Source organism: Pseudocercospora fijiensis, assembly GCF_000340215.1.
Source record: "Pseudocercospora fijiensis CIRAD86 unplaced genomic scaffold MYCFIscaffold_1, whole genome shotgun sequence".
In the NCBI taxonomy this organism is placed as follows: domain Eukaryota; kingdom Fungi; phylum Ascomycota; class Dothideomycetes; order Mycosphaerellales; family Mycosphaerellaceae; genus Pseudocercospora; species Pseudocercospora fijiensis.
This window is the reverse complement of record NW_006921532.1, coordinates 1028303-1052548: the sequence shown is the minus strand read 5'-3', so window position 1 is coordinate 1052548 and position 24246 is coordinate 1028303. Positions and strand designations below refer to the sequence as shown.

Sequence of the window (24246 nt, the reverse complement as noted above, 5' to 3'; positions counted from 1 at the left end):
TCCGAATCCGAACGGGGGCAGTGCGGTGCTCTGCTGGGGATTTCCTTGCAGTGCGAAAGGGTTGCGTGTTGCACAGCCGTGATATCAGATGGCGAGAGGTGGTATGTTCAGCATCAAAATATTCACAGAAGAATAATCAGCAGCGAGCGTGGCGAGGGCGAGGGCGAGGGCGAGGATGAAGACTGGCCACCTCCGCTTTGCCCCCCAGCAACAGAGAAGCAATCACAACGCGTGGCAGGGTATCATGCACGCAGCACGCTCAGCGACCACGTAGCACCGCTCAGAAGCGCGAAGACCGCCGTGCCAGCGAATCTAAGGTGCAGATGCTCCAAAAACACTACGTGGGCGAAGTCTCCTCCTGACACTCACTCCGATTGCTCAGTGTAGAGAATCTTGCAGTAGTCCTGCAGACATCGCCGAGCCATTGGCTACACACATCCCTCGCCCATTCGACCACTAGGACCAGAGCCGCAAGGTCCGGATCCCATGGCCACCCGAGACCTCTCAAGGCGAGCTCAGCAAGGCATCGAGGAAACAAGAGCTCCAGACTTCACTCGAAGCAATTGTCAAGCTGAAGGCAAGAATCACATTGATTCAGGTTATGATAGGCCGGTGCAAACGCCCGTACAGAGCGCTTCGGCGCCAATCAGGTCGACTTATGCAGCTAATTCTGTCGATCACTGGAGCACAACGCACGCTCATGCTGCCACACTGGCACAAGAACACCAGCTATTCCTCGCTTCTACTTCAACTACGTCCACGCTGAAAATCCTTCCATCGGGATTTCTAAACCAGGCACCCTTTCAGCTTGCTGTCAGACAGAGACTCCATTCCTTCCGTGCCCTCAGGCAAAGCTGAGCCTGAGACTCGGAGAAGCTTGAGCCTAACCTGTATGTCGGACCCCGAGGGTAAATTTCGACCCGAAGATGCGACCCAGGGACGCAGAAAATGTCGAAATCTGTCAAAGATGGCCGTTGTTTCATGCCTTGCCCGTCTCAGCAAAGATGCTCACCTGGACAGTCTTTGGCGAGGCCCGCTATATGTGGAGTGGAGTCCTTTGCCTCTGAATCGCAATCGACTAGCAAGGCGGGGATCTGGCATCTCTCATCAGGTAGACATACAGCTGATCATACAGTCACGAGTTAGCTGCGCACAGAAACACACCAATCGTCATTGTGTTGCGCTTGCAGCGGAACAGAGCCCAACAGTCCAGTGTTCGTGGATACGACTGCGTGGTCGGAGAAATCATTACATCACGTGTAACGATCAACATGTTTGCATCGTCCAGCGAAGAATGTGCCTGAAATCAACCAGAATGTGGGCCTGATTGACATCGATTGACGATCTCATGATGACGGTGGCAACGCTCGTCTTGTGCAGGGACAAACGAAACAGTAAGTCAGCAAGCTGGTCACTACTGCTGTCGCGTAACTAGGCGGATGTCTTCGTGGTCATCTTCCTTCCGGCGGATCTTTATGCGACTGACCGACCCGCATCGTTTTCGTGGTCGGAAGACCGCCAGACATTGCGCTGGCATGGTGGTTATGTGCTGTCGTCGGTTTTATGATGCTGTCCAGTCTCCACACTCATCGCATGTGTTGGCTGAGTTGGTAATAGCAGATCCACGACAATCGGCTTATTGAAAGTCTTCGCTGCTCGTCCGAAAGACTTGGCCACAATACTTGCGTTGACGATAGCGGTCTCTTTTCCGCCTTCCAGAGCAGCACCGGCTTTACCTGTCAAATCCAGTAGCGACATCTTCTTATTGCCAGCACCTGGGTCCTCCCATGCTGTTTTCGCACATTCACCCTCTGCGTCTTCCCATCTTACCACGCAAGCGCCTCTTCCTTCATGACAATGGCCGCACACGTGGAGTTGAGGTCTGCTGCTGACTAGTGCCCGCTTCAATCCCTCACAGCCGCCTTCTGTCCAGTGAGCACTAGTATCGCAACACCCGAACGCAGGCGTGTGTGTAATCAGCAGATCTATATCGGGTGGTATATCGTTCCACATTGTATAAGCATCTGCGTCGCTGTACTGGAACGCCCAATTCTGCTTTCCTCGGTCCGGCGAATACGGTGAACCAAAGACACGTAAGGAGACGTTGTGTTCTGGTAAACATACCACCGCAGCAGAATGTTGTAGGTACACGAAATCACCGTCAGCCACGAGTTTCCGACATGCTTCGACGTCAGAGTCTGCAGGAACAACAGCCCATCCAGTGCTGTGCTTCAGGGCGTAGTTCGGATCTAAGGATAAGTCATGGTTACCAGCAATGACAATCTTCACCGCAAAGTCTGCCTTCGAGATCCAGGATACGGCCTTTTGCAGTTCGGAGAGACTGCCTTGGTTCGTGAGATCTCCGGCGTGTATCAGAATATCTTGACATCGCCAGTCAGCAGAGCCCGAAGGGTTGAGCCATGACACATCGACATACCTCCCTTTGGCAAGACGAAGCCTTGCCCTGGAGCTGCATTGTGTGTGTCAGAAATGCATACAATTCGAAGTTTCTTTGATATAGACATGGTGAGCTTCTTGAATCATGTCCACATCAGCAGGGTGTGACAGGGTTATGCATATAAGGGGACAGATCTGTCTGACAGTCTTCGCGTCCCGAGCAAGTACGACGCGTTCTTTGCTCCGATCAGCTGTTAGCCTTCCCTCGTACACCAAATTCGCAAGACACACTGGTAATGCTGGAACAAATCGTTGAGTGAGGATAAAATCTAGAATCGAAGGGATACTTTCTTAGATTCATAAGATGACTCTTGCCTTGCCTTGATCTGAGGGCGAACCGGTGAACAGTGCTTACGCACGCACGGACTCGCGCCTGCCGCGACTTCATCTCAACATCACTTACGAAACTTCACTTCTCGCTATATCATCGTTCATCTAACCGTCGCGATGTCTTGATGTGTTCGTTACCTCATTATTTTGCTACAAAAAGGTCCAGCACGACCCTAGGTACTATAGTCGCTATAATAGCTCTTCAAAGGTCCACGCTTGGGACGGCTCCAAAGCTACCACTTTCCAGCGCCCGCAAGTCCTCACGGTAGCATAGCAAAGATGTAAGGCTTTGTACAGAACTCGCTGGCGCTGAAAACTTGAGCAAGATGCGGTCAAGGTCAAGTGTCTTCCTCTGCTGTCCTCATTCTTCACTATATGTATGGCCGTTGAACTTCACTTTCACGCGTCCGACCGCAGCACCACACCCATGTAGCTCCGTGGAAGGCTAGTAGAGCATCGACCGCGGGGCACAATGGACGATATTCGACTTCACGGTGGTTCGACCGACGTCTCTGCACCACACCATCAGGTGCTTGGCCACTTGCTAAGGCAATCCTACAACAAGAAGACAAGCAAGAACAGTACTATCGCCATGGCACACCGAAGCCCACGAAGTGACATTGGGAAGACAAGAAGAAGCAACACCTTCAAGTGGTCCGATGATATGAGAGTTTTCCTACATGTTCTCTACACAGACTTTACCTACAGCAAATCGGAGAATGCTATCATTTTCAGCTCTGTTTTCGGCGATGAGGTCCGCCAACACGGTGCGACAAACGATCGCCTACAGGTTCTCATGACTGCGCAGATTCGCGAGCGCAATCAGATGCGCGCGAAGATCTGGGTGGACATTTGCAGAACATCTTTGGACGCAGCAGAGCTCGAGCGCAGAGAACGTTTTAGAGCTAAGATACAAGAAATTGCGCCTTCTAGCAAGGGCCACAGTACGCGTCGACCTCAGTTAGGGACATCATGTACAACACCTGCATTGCGACCGCCATCGAAAGCAAGCCGAGCCATTGATCCGACCTCACGAGCTCTGGTGCCCGTAATTCGGAGACAGCAGCCTGTCCAGAATAGGAATAGGATTACTTCACTGGCTAAGCAGACACCATCGCCAAAGAGGTCGAATAATGTCACAGCCGTGCAGAAGGTCCAGTTCACGCAATTCCACGGAAATGTCATTGATGTCACTCCGAAAAATCGGGCGCAGATCACGAAAGATCTGATTCCGGTTCAAGCTCAAGAAGCCCATCCACTGATGGGCGGGCTTGTCTTCCGATATTGGGCAAAGGACAGATCCTCCGGCATCAACAGCGAGAACGGTTTCGTTGCTCGAAAATACGCCAACCGCGTTATCTTCCCTCAACCGCCTCCCTCGTGCACTTCTCTCGACTGGACAGAATTGTTCTATCACATCGACCGCATCGGAATTCAGGAGAAATTCGAATCACCATATATATCGGTATCGAACTCCATGATATGGACCATCCGCTTAGCTTTGAGGGAGATCGAGGACAATCCTGGCTGTCAAGGCCGTATCTCCGTAATTGATGCAAGCAGTCTGGCAAGAGGATCACTATATTACGTCCCTCCCTACCATCGAGAAATGAAGAAAAGCTTTGAATTCACCGCCGGCTCATGGCGTTACGCCGGGTGAGCACGTTCTGTCCATCATTTTTTGATTATTCTTAAGCTGACTTGCTGGCAGGACGCATGAGTTCATCGTCTGGAAAGAGATTCCACGTAGAGCGATGCTTCACACGTTCACTGTCAAAGACCTCATGCAATTTGTTCAACACAGTGAGGTCCTTCGAGAGACCCTTCGCTTTGACTTGATTACAATGACCCTTGATCTTAAGTCCAGAATCATCCCTGCGCTGGAACAGCGCAACTTGGGCCTTACGAGTGAGCTCGTCGAAGCCTTTGCAAGACTTGCCAACCTAATGGGCTTTACGACTCAGTCTAGCATCGAGCATATCTCAAACCTGCTTTGCGAATTGTGCCAGGGCTGGGCCATCAACCTTGTCCGGCATACCGACAGCCAATGGAATCATCTCGCCGGCATCTTCTCAAATGCTCTTTTCACTGCCGATGGAAGACCACCAAACGTTCGCGACGAGATGTGCTTGAAACGCGGTTTCCTCGATGGTGTGGCGTTCGGTTCGTCAGCACACTTCAATACTCGACACAGCGAGAAGACAATAAATCTGATGTATAAGCAAGCAAGAGCAATTGGTCTAGGTGATCCAGGCAAAATAATCATGGACGAGCTCGCCTCGGCTCAGCTTGCTCTCATGATGTTCGAGAAGAGACAGCAGAAGACACTGCCTGGCTACAAGACCCAACTCCTCCTTCAGGGCCCGGCTAACGATGAAGGGTTTGCATCTGCAGACGAGGAGGAAGAGGAGAACGAGGAGGATACAATGGTCGTGAATCAACCAATGCTTCGTAACCGAGCGGTAAGATTCATGATGGAGGAAGATGCGACGATGGATTCGGATGATGAGATGGTCTCGTATGAGTTTGGCGATGATGGCCGTGTTGTCTAGCCAGCGCACGAATTGATGGATAATTGGGAGGTCTGAGTGAGAGCATTATTAGGCAATGGCGTCGGGGTGGAAGGCGTTTTAAGGCGTGACAGTAATCGAATTTTGGCAGGATGAGACCATCGGAAACTAATGTAATATGACCAAATACCACTGATCCAAGTGTTCAACTATGGCCTGTAGTCACAACTGCATTATTCAGAGTCTCTGATGGAAGGGATGGCTGTGCGGCGTGCGCCGCCTCAGTTGGTCAATGCTTGGCTTTCCGTTTGCGGCTTAGCCCGGTGCGGCTCCTACTCCCGCCTTCGCGACAAGTTGTTTCTGGATGCGACTTCCATCTGCACTTCCACTTCAAGTCCACCACCACCACCATCGTCAGCTGCGCAGACTCCATTTCTGCGCGTGATAACTCCTTCACTTGAACTTTTCCGACTATCGTCACCTTCCGCCGAGTCCTTACTGCCGCGCGCACGCCGACTCGAGGCCGCCGCAGCCTTTCTCACAATCACCACCTTTCCGCTAACACAACACCCCCTTCACCATGTCTGCCGAGGAAGATCTGATCGACTACTCCGACGAGGAGCTCCAGCCGACCGATGGCGCCGCTGGTGCTACCGGTGCCGCAGCCGCCAACGGCGACGCGAAGAAAGGTGACCTCACAGTTTCTGGAGGCGCAGACAAAACCAAGGGCAGCTACGTCGGAATCCACAGTACATCTTTCCGTGACTTCCTCCTGAAGCCGGAACTTCTCAAGGCTATTACGGACTGCGGCTTCGAGCATCCATCAGAGGGTTAGTCATCTCCGTACAGTTCAGTACATCCTGCTTTGAGCCTGCCGGCCATTGCCACTATCGAGGAGCGTCCATCCATCTAGTCCATCAGAACGAGAGCATAGAAGGGCGCGCGAGTAAACGCCAGCAAAGAGTGGAGTGCTCTCAAAAGCACCTTCACTCGGCGAGCGCCAAGGCATAACAAACATCGCGTTGCAATACGCGCTGGAGTGTCGGATAAAGGCGATCTGGACTGTTCAGTCGTAGAAGTACGCATACAGAGGCAATATGCGGCGCAACTGCAAAGGTGCAGAGGTGGGCAGCAGACTGTGGCCGTTCCCACTTGAGATGGTAGAAAATTGCTCGAGGATGCCAAATTGCGCAGGTCATGTGCGGCGGCGAAGTGCCAGTCGGTTGGGATCATGGATGGATGGACGCTCTGCTCACACAAGTCTTTTCGCGCGCACAAACCATTGGACGAATATTCTAACATCACTCCAGTCCAGCAAGTCTGCATCCCACAGGCCATTCTCGGAACCGATGTTCTCTGTCAGGCAAAGTCCGGTCTCGGAAAAACGGCCGTTTTCGTGCTGTCCACACTTCAACAAATCGAGCCAGTCGCCGGCGAAGTCAGCGTGCTGGTCATGTGCCACACTCGTGAACTGGCCTTCCAGATCAAGAACGAATACCAGCGTTTCAGCAAGTATATGCCTGAGGTGAGGACCGAGGTCTTCTACGGTGGTGTTCCGATTACGGAAAACGAGAAGATCTTGCGCGACAAGACTACCCACCCGCACATCGTCGTCGCCACGCCAGGTCGTCTGAATGCTCTGGTCCGCGAGAAGAAGCTGCGACTTGGCAGTGTCTCGCGTTTCGTCCTTGACGAATGTGACAAGATGCTTGATCAGATTGGTAAGTGTAATTTGGTGCAGCAATCTTGGTCATGTACTGACTTCTTTAGACATGCGCCGTGATGTGCAGGAAATCTTCCGCGCGACGCCCACCCAGAAGCAGGTGATGATGTTTTCAGCCACCCTGTCTGCTCAGACCAAGCCAATCTGCAAGAAATTCATGCAGAATCCTCTCGAGATCTATGTCGACGACGAAGCCAAGCTCACACTCCATGGTCTTCAGCAGTACTATGTGAAGCTCACCGAGGAGGAGAAGAACAGACGCCTGAATGACCTTCTGGACACACTTTCGTACAACCAGGTCATCATCTTTGTCAAGAACACCATCCGTGCCACCGAGTTGAATCGACTGCTCGTTGAGTGCAACTTCCCCTCAATCACTGTTCACTCCAACTTGCCCCAAGACGACCGGTAAGTAGTAATCGCAGAATCAATCAAGCACTTGAAACTGACATATTTGACAGAATCAAGCGCTATCAAGCCTTCAAGAATTACGACAAGCGCATCTGTGTCAGCACAGACGTCTTTGGTCGCGGTATCGACATTGAGCGAATCAACTTGGCCATCAATTACGACATGCCAGATTCCACCACCACGAAGGAGGCTCCACCAGAGAAGGATTCTTCCGCCTACAAAGAATCCATTGCTCAGGCTGCGGACACATATCTTCATCGCGTCGGTCGTGCCGGACGTTTCGGTACCAAGGGTATTGCTATCAGCTTCGTGAGCTCCGACCGCGACGCGGATGTGCTCAAAGCGATTGAGGCGCGATTCGAGAAGAAGGTAGACGAGTACCCTGAAGGAGGCGTTCAGCTGCAGGACGGGGAGTAAAGGGCCGTCAAAGGGATCAGTTGTCGATCAGAAGGATGAGCTGTCTCCATGAGTCAAGGCAGTGTACGAGGGCGGCGTTTTCCTTAGGTTACTTGATGTACTTCTAAAAGCGACGAGACTGCTATCAACGATCATGCGCATGGTCCACGAACACGAATTGATCACGAATCATCCGGATTGCCACGTCAATGCCCTCGCGATACGGTCACGGGCTCCCTTTCACGTTGGTATCTGCACCAGGTCCCTCGAAGACCAATGTGCTTGAAAACAGTGGATTGCACCTTTCACAGAACGAGCGACGAGTACGTCTTGCATCTGGCAGCTACACACAATGCTCTTCAGCAAGCGGCTCCTTGCCGCCGGTATGATTTTGGTGGCCGCCACAGCAGAAGCAGGTCATTCACACGCAGCAGCGTTGGTCCGGCCACGCAAAGACGATACGGCTTCGCAATCAGCTTTGCAGGAGGTTGAAGCAGAGCGCAAGATCTACGAGGCCGCTTCCTACCTACTTTTCGAAGGCCATGGCCTCGGCAGTGGCAATGTATCTCGCAGCAACCTGACAACTAGACAAGTGCGGCCTGGAGGCAGCACTCTGCAACGTGGACTGAACATGTACTACACGCCACCTGGCTTCCAGTCGAACAACGGCATGCATTTTGTAAATGTTAGTGTTAGTGGTGAAGATGATAATATCATGTTCTTGGGTCAGTTGCTATACCCACTTCTGACTTTGAATGGACGCTAACGTAGGAATGAATCCATAGGCACGGAGCGCTTTCATCAAGAGATACATGAGGCATCGTGCTCCAAAGACTCAGTCGTCATCACGTTCAAGGACGAAGCAAGATTCCAGAGTATTAAGACAGAGTGGAGTTGGGTCAACCAGAAGGTCAGACACAATATCTGGCTCGTTACCGAGACTGAACAGTACAATTCCCCAGACGGTGATCAGACCTCAAGACAGCCCTGGCTGGTCACGAAAGCCAACTTTGACGACTCCAGAAACCACGTTACACTGAAAGCAAGTCCAAAGTCATTCAAGGAAGCATTCGGAAAGAGCTTCCATCTCTCGCTTACTCGTCAAGACCAAGCTACCGGCAGCGTGCGTCGTGACCCAAATAATCTCTATAACAAGAGAGGCAAATTGCTGGATGCATCCATTGATCTTAACCACAACTTCTCCGGGCTAGGTGTCGAGCTTCCGAAGGAATTCCAGGCTGTAATCAAGGATGATGGACCGGTAGGTGCCATTGAGTGCAATCCTTGTCTCACATATGGTGCCATCGACTTCGATATCGACATTCACGGGAGTATCAATGGCATCGAAGGGAAAGCAAGTATCACGGCGAAGGGTGTTGGAGCCACGATTAATGCCAACCTCTACATCTATCAAAAATTACTGGACAAGACAATGAAAGACCAAGTTATCTGGGGCTTCGTGCCGCCTCTTTGCGGCATCTACATCAAGGGCATCATGGACTTTGGTCCAACTGTCAAAGCCCTTCTCTCTGCATCACTTGCTTCAAAACCTGAAGGGCAATCGGTCTTGTCCATGGGCTACAATCTCAGCGTCCCGGATCCCTCGGAGTTCTCAGTAGGTCTGAGCACAAGCAAAGGTTTCGAAGCAAAGATCGATGGCTGGAAACCTTCATTCAAGCCTTTGACGCCTGCGATCTCCAAAGACCTTTCCATCGAAGGCAATATAGGTCCTAAGCTTGGCTTGTCACTGGATGGCAACGTCCTCGGTCAAGGCGTCTCGGTTGGTTTCCAATTTTCTGCCGCGACCCTGGATTTCAACGTCACTGCCGAAGACACCAAACCTGTATGCGACAACCCGGACTGGGAAAGAGGCGCGAAAGTGGATCTCGGCTTGGTGCAAGAAGTCAATGCCGCTCAGACCGCGAATTTTCTCGTATGGAAAGCTTCGAAGACGGAGACTTTGGCGAGTACCAGCTACGATCTTGTGGACACGTGCATCTCCGCCGCTGCCACTACGACTGTTCCTCTGGTTCGTCCGACGCAAGAAAGGAACCACTATATTCCTGCAGAAAACGGTTTGGAGCAGCTTGCTCTCGAGAAGGCGAAACTTGTGGCTTCTGTTTTTCAGACTGGACTTGCTTCTCATGTGACTGATGGCTTTAAGACTGTTACGAGCGAGTTGAAGGATGTTGGATCTACGATTTCTGCCGAGGGGAGCAAGGCTGTGGCGACTCTTACAAAGGGTGCAGAGAGCGTGGCTTCAAAGGCCACGGACGAGGTCAAAGACATCGGCCACAAAATCGAGCATGGATTCAAACATTTTTTCCATATTCCATAAAGTGGGTGGCATCTTCATGGAGTAATTCGACGACGACAGCTATTCTGATCAGCAAGCGATGAAGGAGAACTTGTTCCATGGGGCCCAGACCGTCGAGAGTAAACTCGCTCCAGGAATGGAAGAAGCCGAGTCACCAGCATTTTGGGATAAAGGTCTGCCTAATGGAACAGCTGCAAAACTTCACGAATGTTTGAATAGGCTGTTACAGCTGGACATCTTGATTTCGGACAGCTGTGATTGCCCAGTTACGACCATTCAAGGAGGGACGGATATCTTGCTGTTGAGAGCGTCTGCTTTTCATGATTCAGAAAGCTAGTCGGAGTTGGCAATGAAATGATTTTTCAATTGCTCAGACAAGTGTCGGAACGATGGCTGAATATCGGCCTCTCACGGACTACCTACATGTATGCAGGCAATCAAAACTGGGATATATCATACATGTGCTCTACAACCGGCATCTCCTACATCCATGCATTTCACTTCAACCCATAGATCTTCCAAATTCTCCTTGAATGAAACGACACTTCGCATCCACACACATATGCACTTCGGCATCCTACTTGAAACCAACTCAGCAGTTTGTCGTGTCGGCGGCATTGCTCTTGGTGCAAATACATTGCTTGTCGTCGGAGCTATGATATCACAAGTTTTTTAGAAAATGTAATCGACAACTCGAAAACTACGCTTACTCACTTATGCTTCTGATACGCAAATGATACGAGAGGGCACGAGCCTTCGCAGACGGTAGTCTGATCCACGCAGTTGGGACCTTCGAGGGGACCATCGATCTGTACACATCCCCAAGCTTTCTGATTCTGGCATTTCTTGATGCCAGCGCATGTACATGCCTCTCCAGTCAACGTTGCCGAAACGTGAGCGATGATGGTGGTCAAGCTAAGTAGTGTAGACCGCATATTGTTGTGTGTTGTGTGTTGTGTGTTGTGTGTTGTTGGTTTTTTTGACGACTGCAAGGGTTGGGCTGGCCTATATAATAGATATCAAGAATGCTGTATGATGACAACGATGGAATTTGGAAAATATCGCGATCGTAAGCACTCTCGATTGCAGCGCGACAGTACGTCTTGAGGTACGGTGTCGGAGTGAAAGTGGACACCTGCGGCCTGTGGAATCGAGATCAGACTGTATAGGCTGTTCCTAACCCTGCAGTCGTTGGCTTATTTAGAACTACGACTCGGGATGACCCAATAATGTGGGCATAGGTTCCTTCTGTTGTTGTATCCAATAATAGTAGTAGTCGCAGGGCTCAACCAACCCAACGGCAAGCGACATCCGTTGTAGGGTATTAATATGTAGATTAGAAATGTTAGAGGTTGGAAGGGATTTTTTCCTAGTATTCGTAACAGGTACAACATTGCAGTTGCACACCACAGTAGCAATATGGACTACGAAGGTTTCAACCCATCAACACACCTCGCAATTATTCCAATGCCAAAACCTCTGTCTCCTGTTGGATCCCTACTGGCCAGCATACGGTAATTGGTCTATTTACAAACCCCTTGCGTAGTAAGGCCGCTTGCCTAAGGCATAAGTATATGTGTAGAATGCACGTGCACAACCTTGAAATGTGTACCGAGGGTAGTTGTACTAGGCGGAAATTACGAAGCAGCTTAAAAAGTTAAAGGAGGTAGTAAAATCTTGTACACCCCGATTAAGCGAGATGGCGGACGGGGGTAATCCCCGTAAACGGCAGCTAGCTTAAAAGCGTTAGACGTGAACTTCTTAAAGGTACGGATAATTCCTTTAGGCAGTACGCTAGCTTTGACCAGTTAGATCCCGTTTTCAGGGATCACCGCCGTCCGCCATCTCGCTTAATCGAGGTGTACTTAGGAAAGGGGAATTTCGACAAGGGGTTTAGATTGTTGGTGTTGGAAGGGAGTAGGACTGGGATTGAATACGACTTCGTCTTGTATTATAATAACGTCTGCGGGAAGGCTGCAGAACAAACAACCGGGATTCTGCTTGTAAATATACCTTGCTCTGCACGCAAAATATCCTGCGCTACCAAACCTTGCTATTCGGTAACGAGAATCCTCGACTACAAAATCAGAGGATGAATATATATACAGATTCTATCTACTACCTTCTAGCAGCACAATCAGCGATCTGCCTAAGAAACTCACACCAACACATTCTCCAGCCGTAAACTACGAAAACATCCTATAGCAATGGCAAACACCAAGTTCCTCTTGACTGCTACTTTACTTCCAGCCTTGGTATTCGGCGCAGTCGAATACCAAATTGCAACCAGAGGTTGCAAAGTAGTTCCGGATGGCATAGCTCGATTCTGGGAAGCAGGTAACGTAACATGACCCAAAATGTTTTGTTAAAAAACATTTCTAACAAAAAATGGAACCAGACGGCAACGAGTGTATGTGGGGCGCGGAATATCTGACCACGCCATATACTATAGGCACCGGTAGTCACACTACAACGTATCAAAGTGAGTGTTTCACATTCACATTACATAGTTCTTTTTTTGCGCCCATCGCTAACACTTCTTCTTCTTCAAGGCATTTGCTGTGTCTGGGACAGAGGGGTAGGCGAGTGCTTCTGGAACCAGAAAAAGAACGGGGACATTCACTCCAGAGGCGATTGTGCTACGGATGTTACGACTTGCGCATCAATCACTCGACATCCTGGGAGCGACCATGGTCTGAGTCCTCCTGCACAGGCGCAAGGGACTTGTTAGAGGAAGAAATGGGGGGAGTGGGAGTCTAGGAGTTTCGGGAATGCATGATTATTGGAATTTGTCGACTTGCTCTGCGCTAGAACTATCGGAGGAGAGAAGTGTAGGAGCGGTAAGAAGCAGAGTAGAAAGAAGCATAGGATGATTTTTTTTTTCTAGAACGTCGTGTAGTTAGTCCTAACTGAAATTTTTGGTTGTCTTGATTTTCAAAAGCGATCGAATCCAAATGATTTTTATCCGAGCGGAGCCGGAGCGAAGGAAAGAGGCATAGAACTAAGCTTGCGACGACCTGGATGCGAAGGGGTTGTCTTAGGGTTTAACTTACGAGCTGAGTGGAAGAACGCGCCCATACAAATCCTGCCCTGCCAGTCCTCTAATTGAAAGAAATCAAAAAAGAAGTATTAGCCCGAATACCTAATAACCATGAGAGAGGAGAGAACGGCAAAGCAGGCAGGCAGGGCAAGCACCAAATTCCGACTGTTCTTCCACTCAAGTCTCGCCTGCCTTTACGGTACATGTACTTAATCTCTCTTCGAAGTTCGTACAGTAGTAACGTCAATCCTTCAATTCTCCACCTTTCTTTCGAACCGGAGAGACTCCACGGCGGAAATGCAACTCCAGTCCTCCTCATGACACCTCCACCTCCACCTCCACCTCCTCTTCGGCTAGCAAGAATTAAAAGTCCGCCGATATGATGCAATATGCGGTATCCACCTGCAGAGCTTTAATATCAAGAAAGTACACTAATCAAGTAGAAAAAAAAACTATATATACATATAGCGATCCTGCTGTAAACGAACGAACAAAACAACAAGACAACTTCCTCCTTCTCGCAGAAAAGACAAAGATGAAATCTATACAGTACCTTCCCATAGTTCCCCTCCTTACCTGCACATACACATACGCATACAGCGACCATGCCACCTCCCTCCTCACCCAATCCCTAACCTTCATGGACAACCTCTACGACGCCGACGCGGGTTACCTCTACAACATCTACTACGCCTTGCAGCACGAAACCCGCTCCTCGTCCTGGTACGCAGCAGGCCTCCTCGCACGGAATGAGAACGATGATTGCGAACACGCAAGAAGAATTCTAAACAACATCATCTCGGGCCAATTTTTTAACGCCAGTGAGCAATGGTATGGAGATTACCAAACATATCCCGAACAACCGGATCCGGGAACGGAGGCGTATCCAGCGTCGATATATAATTCTTGGGATCCGAATTGGAGGGGTTTCATTGGGACTGCGATGATTGTGTGTTATGAGGAATTTGGGCATCTTTTGCCTCAAGATCTCAAGGAGAGGATGGTGGAGAGTTTGCATTTGAATGCGATTGGGGATACTTATCGAGTTTATGGGTCTGATGATGAGAATCTTACGCCGGCGTACAGTAATGCTGCGATCATGAAAGCGGCTGTGTCCGGGTGGGTGGGAAGGAAGGTTGGAGATGCTAATATTACAGCTGAAGGAGAGACTTGGGGTCAGGAGATTGTTGATCTTTTCAAGCAGAACGACACGTTGGCTGAGTTCAACAGTCCAACGTATTTTGGTGTGTCCTTGTTCGCGTTGACGCTCTGGGCGAAGTATCTGCCGGCGGATTCGGTCCTTGGATCCAATGCGCCCCGTATGATTCGCGAGACTTGGGACTTTGTCGGCGAGGTGTACAACGCCAACATGAAGAATATTGCTGGGCCGTGGGACAGAAGCTACGGGTTTGATCTGAACCGCTACCTGGCCATCATGTCACTGTGGATCTGGAGCTTTGTTGGCTTTGAGCAGTCACCTCTGTATCCAAAGCCGACGGCGGTGGGACATGTCGATGACTTCGAGATCGGCCCGCTGATAGCCATCATGGCCGACTATCACAAGACCTTTGTCACTGAGAAGGCTCTAAGTGCGCTCACCTCGTTCGGAGATTCTCGTCTTGTTCACCGCACAGCCTTTTCGCCGGCTTTTGATCATGTGCCCAGGAACTATTCGACCTTCATGTCGTCTAAGCTGACCATTGGCGCCCAGAGCTTCTCGGAAAAGGCAGTCGGCGGCCCGTCCATCAACCCAGGCCAGTTCAACCCAGTTGTAGTACAATGGCTTCGGGACGACGGATCTTCCAGGGTTGGATTTGTGACGCTTTGGCCGGAAACGCAGTCTTTGCAGGCTGAGGTAAGAGTCACAAGGCTGTTGGTCGTGCCACTTTTCCACTGACACTTGTTCTGCAGGTTAGTGAGAAGCGGCTGGACCTCACCTACCCATTCGGCAATGATACGAGCAAGTTCGTCTTCCACGTCGATTCGAACGGAATTGTAGGGCCGAAGAATGTAAAATCTTGGAATGACATCGCTGGGCTCAAGGTGAAGGTTTCGGGCACTATCGAGCCGGAGCCGGAGATATCGTTTTGCGGTATCAATGGTGGTTCGTGCGATACGGTGAAGTGAGTCGCGATAAGGCTGATTGTCGTGTTCGCGATGGCGACGCTAACAAGCTCGCAGTGATTTCGATTTATGGAAATTCACGTACACGATGGCACCAGGAAGCACGCAAGTTCCAAACATAGTGCTCGACTTCGAATTGGCATGAGATTTCGTGTAACTTGTCAACGGCAGAATAGATCAACAGTTTGCGTTGTCGAAATTTGGGGTTGCGTTGTCGCCTCCGGTGTCGGGATGACGGTGAGGCAAGACTGCGCGAACGTGATACAGGTACCTGAGTGGCACGCGAGCCGACTGGAGGCGTGAGGGTGGATGGCGCTGTCATTGGCATGCCACGAGAGTCCCAGCGAGATTTTCGCGATATGCAGTGCGAGTTCCTGACCTGCTAGCGGGGATGCAGGGACGATTCGCTCACGTCGATACGTCGATCGGGCGCAGGCATAGTCGGCTGATATGGCACTCAGATCGGCGGTGAGCGGTGTACATGTAGTTGGCGGCAGCCGGGATACCTTGAGTGATGAGTGGAAGCCAAAGTGCGGGCCGAAGGACTCGTGATCGTGGACAAGCCCAGGCAGAGACTGGTGTGGCTGGCAGCCCGGCAGTACCACGCAAGATGTCGATGGACCATGGATGCGGGATAGTGGATAGTGGCATGGTGATGAGCGGTGCAGCCGAGTTCGCACTACGCACTCGCCGCTGCTCTCTGCGCTGCGCTGCGCTGCGGGACGGAGGTAGCGCATGACCTTGGGCGTGAGCGTGCGCGTGCGGAGGAGGTGGCACACGTAAGAATGACCTCCGTATGCGGGGCGGGGCGGGCATTGCGAAGGCATACAGGAGGGAGGGGTCGGCGGGAGGCGGGAGGCGGTCGGCGGGCGGCGTCGGCGGGCGGCGGCCTGCCTGTCACGGCGTCGACGTGCCGGGTGGTGTCTTGTCAATCAGTCGATGGCAGTGGCAGAGACAGAGAAGCGGCACGGCAGCAGCGCGCTAGTCTCCACCTGCCTGGAGAATCTTGCTGTGCTCGTGCCACGCCGTCGAATGGCAGCCGGCCTGATTCGCGCCAGCCTCGCTCGAGTGCTGCTGATAGGCCGCCGGGGCCCTGCGGTGTGCCACTGCCAGCGAGCCAAGTATTCTAGCTTTTCGAACCCGCCCACGCCACGCCACGCCACGCCCGCCTTGCTGATCTGAACTTATTCCACTGCCCATTATTCTCTGCCACCGCGCAAGATTATTCAGACGCTGGACGTGTTGCCTTGTTCAGGTCATGCTTTGTTGCCGACGTTGAACTGGCAGAGTTGAGCTGCGTCCGTGTGTACCCTTCACTCGCTTGCACACTGCACAGAGCGCCTGCTGGCGTGGACATGGCCGACGCATCTCGCTTGCCTTTCCCCTCGCCTTCTGTCATCCTGGGCCAAGCACACGACACCGCTTCCTCAGACGAACCCGCCGTGCCCCCCGAGCCTCCTCCGCCTCGACCCAAGAAGCACGCAAAGCGCCCGAGCAACAGCGGCAAGGAGAACACCAAACGAGCTGCCGCCAAAAAGGGCCCTTCGGTAGACGAGAAGAATGCCGCTGGCGATGGCGATGCGAAGGATGCCACCCAGCAGGTCAAGCCGAAGCAGACCAAGAGCCGTAATGGTACTACTTGACCACACACACATACACCACGACAGATTGCTTTTGATTAAGTTTGTTTGATTACTTGCTTAGCACACGTTTGCAGACTTGCTTGCGATGAGTTACTGATGGACGAGTTTGCCAGGTTGTGCCACCTGCAAGTTGAAGCGGCTGAAGTGCGGCGAAGAGAAGCCTGGGTGTCTGCAATGCGCGAAGAGAAACATAGTCTGCGGCGGATACAAGAAGACCTTCCAGTGGAGAGAATTTCCGAATGGCCAAGTCAAAATCAACCTGGACAAAGGAAAGCAAGGTGCGTGATGCTGATGCTGATGCTGGCTGGCAGTTCACCTGCGCAAACTGGTTGCTTGGCTTGGCACTCTTGCTGACTCTCGCAGCAACTGCCAATGCGCCCCCGTCGCCCATACGAGCCTTTCCATCTGCCGCGACCTCACCCGTTGCAGAAATGCCACCTGCGATTGGAACTACTGACGCACAGCACGGCCCCAGGAACAAGGCCACGCCACCACCGACCTTCACCCCGAAGCAGGCCAAGCCAGGTGGGAAGGCCAATGTCCAGGCAGGCCTCTCTGCTTCGGATTCGCCGCTGGGCCAACAGCATGGGCGGCAGGACAGCAAGAACCCATCGTCAGACGCTCATCATTCCGATCTTATGGACAACTTACCCGACATGACGCCTTCAAGCCGCGCCATCTTCAATCCGGACATACAATTCACACATCGCACTCGCTCCTTCGCCCCCGCTAACGGCAACGGCGCATCGCCATCGCTCACCCAATACTTGCAAGATGATCTGTCTCAGAATCTTCCTGATGACCACGCTGTCGCCCAGGACTTTGTGTCCTTCTCCATGCCGCAGGACCTTGACTTTCCCTACCTCACTAGTGGCCAAGACCCCGAGCTCGATGAAACCGTCTTTCCTGACCTGATCGGCCCTATATCAGCGAGCGATTTCTCTTCTCTGCAATGGCCATCGCAATTCACCAGTCCGGACTCGCCCTTCGCAATGACAACGCCCGAGGACATGCCCGATTTCTGGAACAGTCTCTCACCGTCATTCTTTCAACAACCTGGCCATCCCCTCCAAAGCGTGGAATTCCTTTGGGACCATTTCGACAAGATGACGTGCGGTATTCTTTCCGTCATGGACGGCCGAGATGAAAATCCGTGGCGAACGCTGGTGTTACCTCTGGCAGACCACTCTGCGGGTCTTCGACACGCTCTCCTATCAATGTCTGCTTTCCATGCGGCTGCAGACCATCCACAACTGAAGGTGGTAGGGGGCGAGCACAAAGCGACCAGTATCCGGCACATCTCGGACGGCATGAGATACGACAGCATGGGTATACAAACACAGATTGCCACGGCTTTAGCCCTGACTTTTGCAGAATCATGGGATCAGCACATTACTACTGGAGTTATGCACATCAAAGGCGCGGCCGCTTTTGTCAAAAATGCGTTGGAGCACCATAGACGAAACCCTATGATCGGCGTGGACTTGCTGCGATTGAAATTTCTCTGCAATGCTTGGGTGTACATGGATGTTATTTCGCGTCTGACGGGCGTGGACTGCGACGAGAAGACTGACTTCCAGACTTCTTTGTGGACAACGGAGGTGCCGGGCAACGAAGAGCCTGGCTACGGACTCAAGTTCGACAACATTGGCATTGACGCTTGTTTGGATCCCCTGATGGGCTGCGCGAGCACCCTTTTCCCTACCATCGGAAATGTCGCGAACCTCGTTCGCCGTGCTTGCAGATCTCAGAGAAGTTCTCCAAGCATCATCAGCACCGCGAGAGACCTGATGGCAGAGCTGGAAGAGTGGAACACGCCGGCTTACATTCAACGCCCTCAGGATCCAGCCACGAACGTCCAGCATGCGCTTCAGACTGCTGAAGCGTATCGCTATGCAACGATGCTTCATCTGCATCAAGCAGTACCCGAGCTACCAACGAGTTCCGGCGACCCAGACGAGAACTATGCTCAGCGGGTGTTGCAGTATCTCGCTACTGTGCCGCTGACAAGTAGAATGCTCAACGTGCACATCTACCCACTGATGGTGGCTGGATGCATGGCTTCCGAAGCTGAAGATCGAGATTGGGTACGTGGCCGGTGGGATGTGATGCGAAAACGCATGCGCATTGGTGTCATCGACAAGTGCCTGGCGGTGACCGAAGAGGTCTGGCGTCGTAAGGATGATTACGAGGCCAGATCACCCAGGCAGCGAAATCTTGTGGTGACGGCCGATCTAAGTCCTGGCCGTCAAAGAACTAAAGCACAGCCAGAGAAGACAGGGTCTAATTCGCCGGAGCCAGGCCGCGCCGGAATGGTCTTTACACTCGCCAACCCGAACGAGAAGGGAAGGAATTTCTCGAATGGCAATTTCGATGTCGCATACTCTGTTCGAGGCCATCTTCATTGGGTTGGCGTAATGTGGGACTGGGGCATCGAGCCTCTGCTGGGATAGCGTTGAGGGTGTAAGTTGTCTCCTTGACGAGACGCAATGTTGATGGATCTCAAGCTGAATCTGTCACAGCAGTCTTTCCATTTTTACTGAATAGATGCGTTTGGGGAACGGCATGACGGCGTCAGTGTACTGCTGCTTATTATGCATTGCGACCGGAGGGGGGCTGTGATGATTGAACGACGGGAGTCTCTGCGTGCTTTCAGCGCTGTTCAGTGTTCATGCGGCTTAGAATTTCCGTCTGCTTTCGCGAAAACTTTTTGACGAGCGTTCAGCGAGTAACGTTACGGCGCTTTGGGGGGGGGGGGGGGGGGTCATTTGCGGACAACCGGTTAAGTCCCAGGGGAATTGGGCGATTTTCGATGATAATTCGATTCTTCTGGGCGGCGGCGCGGGTTGGTGCTGGCTAATTATTGATGCATTTCCGGCAGTTGACTTGAGTCGATCATAGAAGGAAGGCATGGGTTTGACAAGCTAATTGAGCGCGGCAGAATGCTATTCGTTTTCGTTTTTTCACGGCGGCGAAGCATTGAAAGGAAAGCGCAATGCAGTCTTTGGGCTAGGCTATCTTTATGAAGTATCAAGCTGCCCTATCTATCTCTCGCAAGATATGGATCTCTCTCTATTAGGTTTTCGACGCGTACCTCGTTCGTCGGCGGTCGCCCTTACTGGATGCCCCCAAACTGGTGGGGGTTTCCTGGGTTAAAATCGATCGAAGAATGTTTATCGAGCCCGTCGTCTATGCAGCTTCATCTGAGGAGTTGATAAATTATGGAGATGGAGATGGAGATGCCCACGCAGCCATCCTGGAAGGAAGGAGCAATCTTGTTCCCAAACCAACATCATTAATCACGCCAACGCGACAATGACCATGTCCATGTTCATGTGCAAAATTCAACAATGGATCTTGCGCAAATTCATGAAAGGGTCGTAGGCTGGGCCAAACCAGATATGTACTAGAAGTCGAGCGACACAACATGCATGCGATCCCGAGATTTGCCAGCCTGATTCTAAAGACTCGACGCTCCATATTTCCGCTGTAATGACTACTTCACAACACAAAGCATGAACCCATCATAATTCTTCTCGCCCACAGTCTGAACCACAGTACTCCGAAGCCGTGGATGAGCGCCAGCAGCCTCAATAACCTTTCGCGACCCAGCAATTCTCTCATCCACTCTAGCCACCTCCTCACTAGCAACATTCCCCCTCCGAACAACATTATCAACCACAATCACCGCACGCGATCGACACATCTGCACAGCCTCGTTCAGATAATTGACATTATTCTGCTTGTCAGCATCAATAAACACAAAGTCGAAAAGAGGCCGAGTCCCAGCTTCAACCTCTTTCCGAATCTTTGGAAGAATTTCCATCCCAGGTCCGAGAAGAATTTCAACTCTCTCGCTCAAACCCGCGTGCGATATTGCTTTCTCTGCTGTCGCTTTGTTCTTGGCCTCGACTTCCACGCTCGTCACTTTGACCTCGGGACCTGCTGATGCTAGCCAGATGGCACTGTAGCCGCCCAGAGTCCCGACTTCCAAGACATTTTTCGCGTCGAGAATCATGCATTGCAGAGACAGGAATTTTCCTTGCAGGGTGGAAACTGCTATGTCTGGTAATCCTTCTTGCTTCTGGTTCTCGAGGGCGAAGTTTAGAGCTTCGTGGTAAGGCGAGTCTTTGGCTGTGATGAGATGTTCTTTCACGTAGTGATCTACTGCTGTCCAAATCTCGTTCGTCTCTTCGGGTTGTGGGATGTAGGGTTGAGACATGATGAAGTCGGAATCACACAATGCTCTTATGCCGAGACTGCAGCCGTATCCGTACAGAATGGAAGCACGGTGTCGGGAACTTTCCCAGATCAAGGATGGCGGCTGGGGTTGCAGGTGCGGAGACGGTATGACGATGGGACAGGTGATGATTGCGCTGCGCTCTTGTGACGAGAATAGCCGAAGCAGCGAGAGGCAGCAGGCTTACACGCAGAGCAGACAAATAGTTATGTATGCTTGTCTTCTGCTCCGCCATCGCTGTCGTCGCTTTCGCAATCTCGCAGTAGAACCTGGACAGCATTGAACTTTGGACTCAAACCTCGTACGAGCTTCGCGGACTCATCTCCACGCGTTTGATACCAGCTCCAACAATATGTCATCGGATTCTTTGGCATTATTTCGAAAAGGTCTAGGCCCAGACCTCAACGCCCTCGCAGACAAACACATACAACATGAGTACGGCAAGACAGCCAAATCCGACCGGGAGGAAAAATCGCTGACAACCCACATCTGTCTTCTAGTCTCCAACAATCCGACCGAGACGCCCTCCGCAAAGCCGCCAACACCGTAAAAATGCACACAACAATCGGCTCCATCGTAGGCCTCTCCCTCGGTGTCTTACTAGCCTTCAGAATCCGCAGCAGCCGACAAAGTCTCTACCGCGCATTCCGAACCGCCGAGAAGCCCCAAGCCGTCCGCTTCGCCGACGGACGAGAAGAGGCGCTCCCAGATCTTTCCGGGGTCGTGAAACCCAGTCGGATAGGAGATTTGGCGACATATACGCTTTTGGGAGCAGGCGGGATTTTTTTCGGTGGGGAGACGGGACTTGTGACGGGTTCTTTTCGCGCGAGGAGTATGATTACGCAGGATCGGGAGAGCTCGACGAGGATTCAGAATGCGTTTAAGAGGTTTCAGGCGGATGCTTTGAGGGAGCAGGCGAATGTTTTGGAACAGAGTATACAGTGAGGTTAGTAGGAGATGGGGTGGAATGAGACCAACAAGCTTGCAAGCTCGCGGCTGCATGTGCAAAACACCAGCGGATTTTGTGTTCGAAGATACCTTGGGCAGAAGGTAGCAAATCTTGCGAAGAATGCTCGAGATCCTCAGCATGGGTGATGGAAAACTCGATTCCTGGTCATGCTCATTCAATTCTCTGCCTCAATAACTGTACAGTATACCCAGTCCTTCATTTTTGCAAGATCGAATCGCTCCATAAAATTAAAAAGCACTTTCATGCTATTCTACCAAGCTACAACTTGGCAGCAGGAAGCTTCTCGCCCGCATTTGTGATCTCGTTGTACAAAAGTCTGTGATGCATGGGTTAGCATGGACGTAGGGAAGTGGTATGGGTGTTATCGGGTGCGAAACTTACGATGTCAAGAACTCCGCATATTCCTCGCCAGTCACTTGAGTGGCGAAGTACTTGGCAGCAAGTTGGTACTTGTTACCCTTTGGCGCATTCTTCTCGAGTTCTGCTGCTTGCTCGTACAAGAGCTTGAGAGCGTACTGCTTGTCAAGCTTCTTGCCTTCTTGAGTCATGGCACCATGTCGACACCATTGCCAGAGCTGTGATCGGGATACTTCAGCCGTAGCAGCGTCCTCCATGAGGTAATTGATTGGCACGCAACCAACACCACGAAGCCAACCCTCCATGTAGCCGAGGCCGATGTTCAGGTTCTTCCTGATGCCGTCCTCGGTGATGACACCTGGAACATTCATGTTGAGGAGATCGTTGGCGTTGACTTGGACATCCTCTCTTCGGACGTGGAACTGGTTGGGGGTTGGCATGTGCTCGTTGAAGACCTCGCCAGCGATCACGGCAAGAGCTGGGTGGGCAACCCAGGTACCGTCGTGGCCAGCTCGCACCTCACGCAATTTGTCGGCACGGACGCCGTCCATGGCCTTCTTGTTCGCCTCCTCATCGTTCTTGATTGGGATCTGAGCAGCCATACCACCCATGGCATGGACTTGACGACGATGGCAGGTCTTGATGAGAAGCTTGACGTACGCGTCCATGAATGGAACAGTCATGGTCACAGCCGATCGATCAGGAAGTACGAATTGGCTGTTTTGACGGAAACGCTTGATGACGGAGAAGATATAGTCCCAACGACCGCAGTTGAGGCCGGCAGAGTGATCGCGGAGCTCATAAATGATCTGGACGACGTCAGTGCTAATCTTATTCTACCAGGAATTCGACCTACCTCGTCCATCTCGAAAGCAGCGGGAATGGTCTCGATCAGCACCGTTCCACGGATAGTGCCTCTCGGCATTGCGATGTAGTCCTGAGCAAGGTTGAAGACATCGTTCCAAAGACGAGCCTCGAGATGGCTCTCCATCTTCGGGAGGTAGAAGTATGGACCAGTTCCGCGCTTGACAAGCTCAAAGGCGTTGTTGAAGAAGTACAGACCAAAATCGAAGAGCGAGGCAGAGATCGGCTCGCCATCCACGGTGAAGTGCTTCTCCTCGAGATGCCAGCCACGGGAACGGGCGATCAATGTGGGAAGGGTGCGGTCAGTTCGGAGCTTATACTCCTTCTCACCAAGCTTGAAATCGATCTGCTTGCGAATCGCATCGTAAAGGTTCACCTGGCCGTTGATCATATTGTCCCAGGTAGGAGAGCTAGCGTCTATACGAAGGTCAGCCAAAACACGACATATCCATCCGCTTCCACCCACCTTCGAAATCCGCCATGTATGTCCAGACGTCGGCATTCAATGCGTTGACAACCATCTTCCTGTCGACTGGACCGGTAATCTCCAATCTGCGGTCAACAAGACCAGGCGCTGGCTTTGCGCCTCTCCACGCATCATTCTCGCGGATGTGTCTGGTCTCTGGGAGGAAATCAAGCTGAGTGCCCTTGTCAAGCTCTTGCTGGCGGATCTGGCGTCTCTCGAGGAGAGCCTTTCGTCTGGCGTTGAACGTGCGGTGGAGGACAGCGAGGAAGATGGTGGCTTCCTTGGACAGGATTCGCCGTCTCTGATCGTCTAGTCTTCCGAGGATGTTAACATCCTTCAGAATCTGCTCGGTATTCACTGGAGTAGGCATGGTGGTTATTCTTCCTCGAGATACCCGA

The 24246-nt window shown here is 51.8% G+C and overlaps 11 protein-coding genes across 11 annotated transcripts; 7 read left to right on the top strand and 4 right to left on the bottom strand.

Annotated features, from left to right (window-relative positions):
• Positions 1 to 1713: 1713 nt before the first annotated feature.
• On the bottom strand, positions 1714 to 2519 carry MYCFIDRAFT_5438 (uncharacterized protein; the record flags this gene model as incomplete). Its single annotated transcript, XM_007921442.1, has 2 exons — positions 1714 to 2381; positions 2438 to 2519. Coding segments are annotated over 2 exons (750 nt in total), but the record flags the coding sequence as incomplete, so codon positions are not given.
• A 740-nt stretch (positions 2520 to 3259) lies between these two features.
• MYCFIDRAFT_75134 (uncharacterized protein) lies at positions 3260 to 5339 on the top strand (the record flags this gene model as incomplete). The annotated part of the gene is made up of 2 exons (XM_007922150.1): positions 3260 to 4443; positions 4499 to 5339. The coding sequence occupies 2 exons, from the start codon at positions 3260 to 3262 to the stop codon at positions 5337 to 5339; spliced, it is 2025 nt and encodes a 674-aa protein (XP_007920341.1).
• Positions 5340 to 5699: 360 nt separating this feature from the next.
• MYCFIDRAFT_71177 (uncharacterized protein) lies at positions 5700 to 7848 on the top strand (the record flags this gene model as incomplete). The annotated part of the gene is made up of 5 exons (XM_007922117.1): positions 5700 to 6127; positions 6608 to 7018; positions 7068 to 7428; positions 7482 to 7552; positions 7655 to 7848. Exons 1-5 carry the CDS (start codon positions 5878 to 5880, stop codon positions 7846 to 7848), a joined length of 1287 nt encoding a protein of 428 aa, XP_007920308.1. The 5' UTR covers positions 5700 to 5877.
• Positions 7849 to 8179: 331 nt separating this feature from the next.
• Positions 8180 to 10165, top strand: MYCFIDRAFT_75132 (uncharacterized protein; the record flags this gene model as incomplete). The annotated part of the gene is made up of 2 exons (XM_007922149.1): positions 8180 to 8552; positions 8613 to 10165. The coding sequence occupies 2 exons, from the start codon at positions 8180 to 8182 to the stop codon at positions 10163 to 10165; spliced, it is 1926 nt and encodes a 641-aa protein (XP_007920340.1).
• A 685-nt stretch (positions 10166 to 10850) lies between these two features.
• MYCFIDRAFT_169125 (uncharacterized protein) lies at positions 10851 to 11655 on the bottom strand (the record flags this gene model as incomplete). The annotated part of the gene is made up of 5 exons (XM_007922580.1): positions 10851 to 10866; positions 10895 to 11130; positions 11185 to 11320; positions 11358 to 11568; positions 11595 to 11655. The coding sequence occupies 5 exons, from the start codon at positions 11653 to 11655 to the stop codon at positions 10851 to 10853; spliced, it is 660 nt and encodes a 219-aa protein (XP_007920771.1).
• Positions 11656 to 12251: 596 nt separating this feature from the next.
• MYCFIDRAFT_209460 (uncharacterized protein) lies at positions 12252 to 13080 on the top strand. Its single transcript, XM_007922579.1, has 3 exons — positions 12252 to 12481; positions 12543 to 12626; positions 12697 to 13080. The coding sequence occupies exons 1-3, from the start codon at positions 12352 to 12354 to the stop codon at positions 12873 to 12875; spliced, it is 393 nt and encodes a 130-aa protein (XP_007920770.1). The 5' UTR covers positions 12252 to 12351; the 3' UTR covers positions 12876 to 13080.
• Positions 13081 to 13824: 744 nt separating this feature from the next.
• On the top strand, positions 13825 to 15453 carry MYCFIDRAFT_184364 (uncharacterized protein; the record flags this gene model as incomplete). Its single annotated transcript, XM_007922578.1, has 3 exons — positions 13825 to 15039; positions 15096 to 15307; positions 15366 to 15453. The coding sequence occupies 3 exons, from the start codon at positions 13825 to 13827 to the stop codon at positions 15451 to 15453; spliced, it is 1515 nt and encodes a 504-aa protein (XP_007920769.1).
• Positions 15454 to 16663: 1210 nt separating this feature from the next.
• On the top strand, positions 16664 to 19404 carry MYCFIDRAFT_127593 (uncharacterized protein; the record flags this gene model as incomplete). The annotated part of the gene is made up of 4 exons (XM_007922577.1): positions 16664 to 16855; positions 16910 to 16940; positions 17065 to 17198; positions 17434 to 19404. 4 exons carry the CDS (start codon positions 16664 to 16666, stop codon positions 19402 to 19404), a joined length of 2328 nt encoding a protein of 775 aa, XP_007920768.1.
• A 985-nt stretch (positions 19405 to 20389) lies between these two features.
• On the bottom strand, positions 20390 to 21173 carry MYCFIDRAFT_147929 (uncharacterized protein; the record flags this gene model as incomplete). The annotated part of the gene is made up of 1 exon (XM_007922576.1): positions 20390 to 21173. The coding sequence occupies one exon, from the start codon at positions 21171 to 21173 to the stop codon at positions 20448 to 20450; it is 726 nt and encodes a 241-aa protein (XP_007920767.1). The 3' UTR covers positions 20390 to 20447.
• A 370-nt stretch (positions 21174 to 21543) lies between these two features.
• Positions 21544 to 22136, top strand: MYCFIDRAFT_28440 (uncharacterized protein; the record flags this gene model as incomplete). The annotated part of the gene is made up of 2 exons (XM_007921679.1): positions 21544 to 21626; positions 21692 to 22136. 2 exons carry the CDS (start codon positions 21544 to 21546, stop codon positions 22134 to 22136), a joined length of 528 nt encoding a protein of 175 aa, XP_007919870.1.
• A 159-nt stretch (positions 22137 to 22295) lies between these two features.
• Positions 22296 to 24218, bottom strand: MYCFIDRAFT_54540 (uncharacterized protein; the record flags this gene model as incomplete). The annotated part of the gene is made up of 4 exons (XM_007921897.1): positions 22296 to 22477; positions 22543 to 23327; positions 23375 to 23799; positions 23849 to 24218. The coding sequence occupies 4 exons, from the start codon at positions 24216 to 24218 to the stop codon at positions 22420 to 22422; spliced, it is 1638 nt and encodes a 545-aa protein (XP_007920088.1). The 3' UTR covers positions 22296 to 22419.
• Positions 24219 to 24246: the final 28 nt, after the last annotated feature.

Excerpts from the sequence above, each read along its gene's own strand:
- MYCFIDRAFT_209460 (XM_007922579.1), top strand. The coding sequence starts at position 12,352 with ATGGCAAACACCAAGTTCCTCTTGACTGCTACTTTACTTCCAGCCTTG. Across the intron at positions 12,482-12,542 it reads AGCTCGATTCTGGGAAGCAG|ACGGCAACGAGTGTATGTGG; the intron begins GTAACGTAACAT and ends AAATGGAACCAG. Across the intron at positions 12,627-12,696 it reads TCACACTACAACGTATCAAA|GCATTTGCTGTGTCTGGGAC; the intron begins GTGAGTGTTTCA and ends TTCTTCTTCAAG.